At 28.1% G+C, this 10,348-nt stretch overlaps 1 protein-coding gene across 1 annotated transcript; it reads left to right on the top strand.

The window, feature by feature from the left end:
* Nucleotides 1-864: 864 nt before the first annotated feature.
* On the top strand, nucleotides 865-7,745 carry kazal4 (kazal-type serine protease inihibitor 4; the record flags this gene model as incomplete). The annotated part of the gene is given in 4 exon segments (NM_001280914.1): nucleotides 865-913; nucleotides 1,450-1,602; nucleotides 1,698-1,856; nucleotides 7,595-7,745. Coding segments are annotated over 4 exon segments (512 nt in total), but the record flags the coding sequence as incomplete, so codon positions are not given.
* Nucleotides 7,746-10,348: the final 2,603 nt, after the last annotated feature.

Here is a 10,348-nt window from a genome sequence, read left to right as displayed (position 1 = left end):
GTTCATAATGTTCTGTTTTGAATGTTCTGTTCATAAAGTGTTTGTAATTTTGTATACGTGCTTTCTTACGACAGATCTATATACGATAGATATAAACCAGATGAAAATTCACAATAAAACTGTTTCACATTTATGTCATTTCATTAGTAGTAACAATCATACTTTATATACTTGCAGCAATTATATTTAGACTATCGGCCACCGTTAGTTTAAACCAATCTAAGCAATTTTTCAAATATATTGGCCAAAAGTTGACAAGTAGTATCATAAATCACTTCAATTCTACGCATAGTAAGTGAAGACATTGGTTAACTCTCAAGATGTCTGCTGACACATTTTCATGTAAACAGATAAGTTGAGACAAATTTAAAAAGTTTTTAATTTCACATAAATCAAATACTTTTTTTTTTTTGCTTTTGGTTTTTTCTTTATAGTATATAGCCTTTAAAGTATATTAATAATATAAAGTATGTTTTCTAAATGAATTTAAAACCTAAATTTAAAAATTTAGAATCTAAATTTAAAAAATATATTTATATTATAAAGTATACTTTTAACTTATAATAAAATACAATTTTAATATTTCTTCTACTTATTTGAATGTAAATTTTCAATTTTTACTTCTGCAAAAATTTAAAAACGCATTTTGATAGACTATTGAAATTACTTTTATGAAATTTGAAAATTTTAAAAATAGTACTTGAGTTTATAAATGAAATTGGTACTCGTTTATAAATGAAAATAGTAATCAAGTTTATAAATGAAATTTGCAAAACTTTTTTACGAAATTTTAATTGCAAAAGATATTTATATTCATGTAATTTTTTTGTTAGGTCAAAAATAATTATAAAAAAGATGAGGATGATGTTAGCATTAGTTCTATTATTCCAAGGTTTTACATACGCAATGAGAGGTTAAAGATTATTAAATTTATAAATTAATATTTATTGTTCGAAGCTGCATGGAAATGAGGGTGTGTGAGTGTGTGTGTTTATTCGCGCGCTTGTGTGTAGAGATGGAGAGGAAGAAAAAAAGTGTGTGTGTGTGTCTGTGTCAGAGAGATAAGACTAAGAGTGTGAGAGCAAGTGAGTAAGTAAGTGTGATTTAGTTTTAAAAACATTTTACAGATAGTACAGAATACTTTTTTTATAAAATCTTTTTTTCCAAAAAACAAAATTGCAAGTGAAGAGGTTTTTTGTTTTGCATACTTGTATTTTAAACTGAGCAGCGGTGGGGCTGGCTTCGAAATCAAAAAACACTGGCTTCGAAATCAAAAGATTAAGGTTCGATGTCCGTTTTTATAATAAAAACTCTCATTAAATGATTTTGCGCGGTCCTCTGTGACAAGACCACTACGTAGTCTTTAAGCATTTTTAAAAAGAAAAAGCATAAAAAAGAAAATAGCAAACAAAAAAAGTCATTCAAACTTATGTAAATTATTTTTCATAGAGTTTAATTGTATGCTACCTTGCCCACAGAATTGGCAACCAGTTTGTGGTAACAATGGGGTGACGTATGCAAACGAATGTGCTCTAAAGACAGCATCATGTTTAAACTTGGAAGCCATTATTAAAGTGTACAACGGAGAATGCAATACAACTAGTAAGAAAACTTTTTTAAGGAAATTAAAAAAAAACAAACAAAAAAAAACAACATAGTTGTAAGTTTACTAAATAATTTAACTTTTTGTGTTTTAGCAAAATGTGACTTTCCATGCATTCTTCTTTATGCCCCTGTGTGTGGCAATGACAATGTAAAATATCCAAACAATTGTGCGTTGAGAAAAGCATCTTGTTTGCAAAAAAAAGCTATTACAGAAGTTAGAAAAGCAACTCTGTTTGATGATGATTGCGGTTGTATGTTTTTATTATTTGTTTCATTGTAATGTAATGAAAATGAATGTTATAATAACTCAAGAATAATAACATTTGACAATTATACGGATAGGTATAGAGGCATGGCAGTTTATTGTAAACATTTAATTTAACTTTTTGTATAAACTTTAAACCCTGATGAATATACAGTATTTGCCTACCATAACTAAGTACCTATTTTAATAATAATATTTTTATTTATAATGTATTACATAACAACAACGTACCTCTTATAAGTATAAATTTCAGATTAGTATAAACTAAACAAAAGGAGTGTTTTATTTTAAAAAAAAATTTATGATACATAGTTATTATAAAATTACTGTGAAACATTTATTTTGCTAAAATGTTTCAACTTTAAATTATAGGGATAAATGGGACTAGTTGGCAGCAGGGGTAAGTTGACGAATTGCGTTTATCTGCAAAGTCTTTCATCAGAAAGTGCTAATAATCTCAGGAAACCTTCTTAGCTGACCATTTCATCCATCACTGTAGTATTGTAAAGATTTGCGCATGCACATAAAAGATATTATGATTTATGTGTCTTTTCCATATTTTTGTAATTCTTTTTTTTTTCGATTTTTAAAAGCAATTGCATCAAGTGCACGTAACCTCGATTTGAGTTATATCTTGCATGGTTCAGTGAAATCTGTCCAACCATCCATTTTTTATTATTTACACTTTTTGGGGATCGGTAGGGGAGTTTGTGACCAAATAAATTTCGATTTTTAATTTTACAAATTTTTAAAACATTAGGGTAAAGGAAGGTATGTTCGTGATAAATTAACTAGATGTGTAATTACAAAGTCAATTTCAGTAATTTTACTTAATTACTTTAATTGTTTGATGTACATAGAGTAAAGTTACTAGAATCTATGCAGTTTTGGGATTTTAAGTCCTTTGATAAGTTTTTATAAAAGCTCAAAAGTCATTGAGAAAAGTTAGGTAATTTTGTGATATGATATTTAATTTCGTGATAGTGGTTAGGTAATTTCGTGAATACACAACAATATTTAAACTTTTCTTTATTAATTAAGTATAACATCTGGTATAATATAACAAAAAATATCAACACTTCTTTTGAATTCATAACTATTCAATCAGACTTTAAGTTCATAAAATATAAATATAGTCAGGCTTATAAGTTAACAAAATTATAATAATACTTTCATTACTTTATATTTATATATAAAAAAAATATACTTTTAACATAGGTAGCTTAGAAAATAAAATAACAGACCTACAAAAAACTCTTAATATAATAACTATAATATTAACCATACTTATATCTGATTAACTTATTTTTCTAAATCACATTCTTGTTGACAACATGTATCACACATAAATACTTCACCAATGTCCTCATATGTTTGACAACTCTCATGATAAGGTACTAAACAATAGGAACACTGCACCCATTTTTTTCCTTTTTTTTTTTTTACATCACTGTTGTAACTTTTTTTACAAACACCGCACTTCCAATCATCATCTTTTGAAGCATTTTTATTTTTTTTACTTTTTTTAGAACATACAGGAATAGAATCCTTTGAAGTTAATGGAATAGGTTGATCAGGAGGAGTCAGACACTTTGCACTTGAATCCCTTTTTGGCCTATTAGGGTTAGGTGTGGTTGGCTCTACAGATGGAATAGTTAACAATGTTTGTATAGCAGTATTACTGTGTGGTTGAATTTCTGTACTTTGAATCTCTCTGTTTGTCTGTTTGTAATTTTGTGATAGTAAGTAATTTCGTGATAGTAGGTAATTTCGTGATAGGCTTTACTGCAAAAATATTTGCAGATTCGTATAGAGAAAGATATTATTATCATTTAACTATATAGTTATATCGTGCTAAAAACAATTTTTAATGTCATTATATTTAATAAAAGAAACATGATTAAAAATGTAAATTCATTTGAGGTGAAAACGTTAAGAAAATGTGTAACTGCGATAAGGAATCATAAGTTATAGGAAGTTAATAAAAAAACAAAAGTTTTACCATTAAATCAAGCATCTTTTCTAGTTTAATATTTAATAAAAATAATTTACTTACCTTAAAACACAAGTCTGGAAATAAAAATGTTGGACAAGTGCTCCAAACAAATGTGCTGAACGCACGTTAAATAATGCTAAAGAATGTACAAACTGATAGTAAACAATTGAGACGTATCACACGCACCCAACGACTATTTGTGAATCGACAGTAGTACCCCGGGGTACCATTTGACGCAATTTCGATGTTTTTGACTAATAGGTATGTTCGCTACAAATGCCGAGCGAAATATCACGAAATTACATATATCACGAACATACCTTCCTTTACCCTATATTAAAATTGATTAGATAGATAAATCATATAGATCACATTTGAAACTATAAAAGAAAAACAGAGAGGGCTATACCTCCTCAAAATGTTATAAAAAATGCTGTTGATGCTGTTTTATTAGAAGAAAAATCTATATAAAAAACAGCCATAGACTTTAATATCTCTGAAAAAAGTTTGCCCCGATACTTCAAAAAGCAACAACATTGTGGTCAGCAAATAACATGTTGTATAAAATCTGGACAGGTCAGTCGATATATATATATATATATATATATATATATATATATATATATATATATATATATATATATATATATATAAATATATATATATATATATATATATAGCGAATAGCATAAAAATGTCTCATAATTGGAGTGCAAATGAAGCAGCTGGAGAGAACTGGTTTAGTGCTTACCTCAAAAGGCACAAAAAACTCTCAATAAGTAAACCTGAGGCAACAAGTCAAGCATGTTTTTCCAGTTTTAAACAAACTTTCAAAAGTTTTACAACAATTTACAAAATATTCTTCATCGTTAAAAGTTGGAAAGTGAAGATATTTGGAATATGGATGAAACTGGTATTACCACAGTTCAGACTCCAGATCATATTGTAGCAAGAAAAGGTTTTAAACATATTGGGCGTGTTACTTCGACTGAGAGAGGCAATTTAGTAACTGTGGCATTGCTGTTTCTGCCTGCGGAAATTTAGTTCCTCCATTTTTTATATGTCCTCGTTTAAAATTTAATAGCTTTTTTTTAAATAGCGCTCCTAATGGAAGTGCAGACGCTGCAAACTCATCTGGTTGGATGACCGAAGTACAATTTTTGTAGTTTTCCCATCGTTTTGTCAAATATACTAGAAGTACTAAAGAACAACCCGTTTTATTGCTATTAGACAATCATGACTCATCTTTCAGTAGAGGCTTTAGATTACTTCAAAGAAAATGAGGTATGGGTTTGTTTATTTCCTCCTCATTGCAGCCACAAACCTCAACCTCTAGATCGAAGTGTATTTGGACTTAATAGTATCAAGGCTGGTTTTGCAAAAGCAGGAATTTTCCTAATAAATGTTAAAATTTTTAATGAACACGATTTTATGCCAGCCTATACCACAGATAGACCAACTCTGAAACAAGACTGTGCTGTGGAAAGTACAGCGCTAAATATAAGTAATGTAACTGATGTTAACTTTACAATATCAGAGAATAACATGTTAAAAGCTGATTGCTCAAAAGATACAGAACTACATCATAATCTTTCATATTCAAGCAATAATGATGTACACAGTCCATCTACAGAGTCAACTGTAGTTCTATTGCCTGAAGATTTAAGACCATTCAAAAAAGCAGAACCGAGAAAAACAGTTAGGGTTAATAAAAGAAATAGGACCACATCAATTCTTACTGATTCACCAAATATAGACGTTTTAAAAATAGAAAAAGAATCAGCTAAAAAGAAAAAGTTAGCAATTGAAGAGAGAAAACAAGCGAAAAAGTTAAATAAGGATAAAGATGAGTAAAAGATCAGCTAGAGGAGAAGTATACACTTAATGGAAAAAAGTTTGAATCGTCCAAATAGCTCTATAGAAAAGAAGTGTTTTTGTTTGATATTTGTTGGAATGTTCTCTAAAAGTAAACCAGAGTAAGTCTGTTTTCAATGCAACCAATGTCACCTTCATAAGGTCACTTCATAAGTCATGCACAATCGGAAACTATTTGTTTTTTCATTTGCAATAATTGCTGCTAGCCGATTTGAAACTCAATTAGTTGAAAATATTCATATAATAAAACATTATTCTTATTGTATAACCATAAATTAGGAACAATGTTTTGTTTTCACTTTTTTTACTTTATAATTTTTAATTATATTTAATCTTTTGCTAAAAATGTTACATAAATTGATCCAAAAGTTTGATGATATTGATAAAAGTATATTTCAGCTATAATTTCTTTTTAAAAAAAGGGATGGGGAGTTAAAATATTATTGGAATACATATAAATAGGACCTTAAACTTTAATTTTTATTATTGTGAGTCAACTTACCTCTTGAGTATAAACAACTTATCCCGTGGTGCAGTATGTTAACACATTGTTATTTTTTTTTTTTGAGGGCCCGGGATGGCCCCAAGAATTTCTTTTGTAAACGAATGCAACTTTTATAAATTAGCCAAATTCATACTCGTTGAGACTACACTTTATTATTTTCAAAAAAATGTGCCGTTTGGGCTCCCGAGCTCATAGAGTAAAAACCGAGTCAACTAGCCCCGGTCTCGCATGAGTAAAAGAACAAAATAATAATACGCATTAAAGAAAAAACGCATTAATATTTAATGCGTTTTTCAATACTATTGAAAAACGCATTAAAGATGAGATAAATAGAGTATATAAAGTGAAAGTGAAAGTACAAGCATCAAAGTTCTTGACAATCTCTACTACTTTTAACTTTTGCTTCCCCATATAGATATACGTTTGTTATGTTTTTAAAGAACGTTTTTTCGGCAAGGAATTTATTATATCTTTCCATGATTTTATTTGGTGATGTAGTATTTTTGCTAGATTTAAAAGTCAATTTGCTATATTTTAAATATATTCTTTATCTAGACATTTATCAATTCAATTCTAAACGAGAAATTTATTATTAATCATTCAAAAAGCATAACATAAAAAGATAGCAATAAAATAACTCTAAATATAATTTACAATTTTTTCTAAACTTTTATCTTTTATTTTCAATGCTTCGTTGATTATGACATTTTGAAACATTAAATATAATAAATAAATATAAATATACATATATATATATATATATATATATATATACATATATATATATATATATATATATATATATATATATATATATATATACATATATGTATATATATATATACATATATGTATATATATATATATATATATATATATATATATATATATATATATATATATATATATATATATAATAAATAAAAATATAAAGAAAAGTATATTTAACATAATCATAAGTAAAATATAAATAAAATAACATAATAAATATAAATATAAAAAATATAAACATATATAAATAAAAAATATATGAATCATTGGATAATTTTTTTAAAAAGTGGAATGCGATTGGGTAACTAACGATAATTACGTATTTAATTGAAAATTATGCAACCACTAATATTGTTCCTTAAAATATAACGCATTTTTACTTCATTCATTTTAGCTATAAAATAACTCTTTAACTTTTAAAATTCTGACTAAAAGTAAGCCATTTAACAACTGACTTAAACAATTAGAGTTTTTATTTTAAAAGTTAATATCCACACACACACGCGCGCGCACGCACACACACTTACAGATTTTTGTTGATGAAATGAATGAACAATGAAACTTAATTTTTTACCAGCTTGTCGTTTCGAATGCACAAAAGAATATAAACCAGTTTGTGGATCAGACGGAATAACTTACTCAAACGAATGTGTCATGAGAAGGTTCTCGTGCCAAAGTGGAAAAGCTATTATTGTTATCAACAATGAACGTTGTAAAGATGGTCAATAATTTTGGTAGAACCTGAAACTTCTGTGTTCTTTCTTTCAAATATTATGTATATTTTTACTACTTTTAATGAAATAAGGTCAAACATTATAAATTAGTGTTTAAACATTATAAACAAATAAAATAAATCTATAGTAGATAATCATTCAAATTATTGATAAATTCAATGTTTATAGTTCCTTTGATTGGATTACGCTAGAATTTTAAAACCTTCTTTTTAATTTTTAAGTCTTATACAAGTATGATTATATTAAGTATTATATTAGTATCCATCCATATACTGGCTTTAACATTTTTTTTAATTTTCTAACCACCTTGTTTCTAATCTAAAAAAGGTCATGTAAAGCAATTCCACGACCGTCTCAGAAAAAATGAAAAAATTAAAGCCAATTTAGATAATACTATATATCAGTAGAAAGGTCTACTTCTCCTCTTTCAGAAAATATATAGCTTGTTATAGTATGCCGCTATTATAAAAAATAATATGGGCTGAAACAGAAGGTAAGAATAGACGTTTTTGCGATAATTTAATTCATTTTTAATTGTCAAAGTTCAATTGAACCTATAAAAAATTCAAAAACTGTCTTGCTCATTGTAATCAGGTTTTTAGCTGCACTAATCCATTGGTATTTATGATAAAAACATACTTATTGCCAGACGAATTCAGAAAAAAATACAAACATGTTTAGAAGATTAATAAGCTCTAGTTACTTTTAGAATTTTGTTAAAAAATTTAAAACAAAATTTAAAACTGCTAATCTGAGACCACAATTGAGTTTTTTTCAACTTCATTGACCCAGATTATTTTACGGTCTACTTTCATTGATGTTTTCTACAAAGACTACAAAATATAGGTATGTTTTGCATACACAACATTTGGAGGATAAATGATCAGCTATACTTGAGGCTCTCTTTTGGGATTCATAGAGCCTCTCCAAGGGATAGTTGTGACTCCATTGAGCCTTAGATATAATACGTACATCTCTATAACTACTGTATTGCTTTTTCTTAATCTTTCAAGGGTTTAACATGCCTCTCACTTATGTGGAACGTCAAAAGAAATATTGTGAAAGGCAGTTAAAAAAATTTGGCAAAAAAGTAGTTAAAGAAAAAGAATCAAAAAGAAGAAAAGAAAGAAGGCTTACTAAATTGGAGCTTCAACAAGAAAAAAAAGGCAACGAAAGACAAAGAGTAGACAAAAAATAGCAGAATCAAAATCTGTAGCTGTTACATTACCCCCTTACAAATCTGCGAGTACTCTTGGAAAAGCTGTTAAGAGAGCCGAGTCAGCACTACCAAAATCACCCAGAAAGAGCGCTAAAGTTGTACAAAAACTTTTAACAAAAATAGATGAAATCTCAAGCCCAGAAAAAATACTTTGTGAAAATGCATTAGATACTTTAACTGTAAAATTGGTTCTTACTTTTTACCAGCGTGGTGATATATTCCGTCAAGCACCCGGTAAAAAAGACACCATTGTGGTGAGATTAAAGAAACTGTGCAAAAACGTCATTTATATATGAATGTTAATGAAGCTTATGCTGATTTAAAAGGTGATTATCCTGAAGAATCAGTTGGAAAATCAAAGTTAGCTAGTTTACGCCCACCAAACGTGCTTTTGTCAAGTTCAATGTCAAGAAACGTTTGTTGTTGTTAACGACATCAAAATATAATCCTTATCCTCGAAGCCCTGCACAAGTTTGATTCAAATTTTTATTGTATTTGCATGAATTTTCTCTTAGCATTGTATGTGATAGTGAAAAAGATATTTTTTATAATATTATGTGTACAACGTTCAAAGATGCTGCAAATTTTCATAATCTATATGTTTATAATATGTTTTGAATGAAATTGACAAGAATGCATTACATGGTGCCAATGGGAAAAAGTTGCAAAAGGTAATGGAAAAGAATATACAAAAAAATTGAAAAAAAGGAGTTGATGATCTTAACAGCTTTTCAAAATCTTTACTACATTTTTTTGGCATTATTTCATTAAACAGAAACAAAGACATATCGAGACCATAAGATCCAACTTCAAATTAATCCGGACAGCCGTTCTTCAAGTGAAAAATTTTTCAACTTTGTGACAAAATGAACTGCAGTCAGCACATTGGCACAAGAAGCAAGTTACTGTGTTTACTGCTGTATTTTGGTACCAACATTCATGGTCATCTGCTGTCATAGTTTCAGATAATTTAAGCCATTCAAAAGAATTTATCCTTGTATTTGTTGATAATTTATTATCTAACCATATTGAACCAAGTGTTAAAATACTACAGGTTTGGACAGACGGGCCGAGTAATCATTTTAAAAATCATTTTATTGCATCAGCAATACCCTGGTTGGAAGAACAGCATGATTTAAAATTATTCTGGAACTTTTTTTTTGCTTCATATGGGAAAGGACCGTTAGATGCTATTGGTGGGACCCTTAAAAGAATAGCAACGCAAAAAATAATCCAGAGAAAATTTATAATAACTGATGCCATAACTTTTTATGAAGCTGTTAAAAATGAGACTAATTTCAATGTCTATTTTGTTTCTATGGAAGATATTAAAAATACAATTAAAGAATTTAAAATTGATGAGTTATTTACAAAAGCA

This window comes from Hydra vulgaris, chromosome 01 (assembly GCF_038396675.1).
Source record: "Hydra vulgaris chromosome 01, alternate assembly HydraT2T_AEP".
In the NCBI taxonomy this organism is placed as follows: domain Eukaryota; kingdom Metazoa; phylum Cnidaria; class Hydrozoa; order Anthoathecata; family Hydridae; genus Hydra; species Hydra vulgaris.
This window is presented reverse-complemented; position numbering and strand designations above follow the sequence as displayed.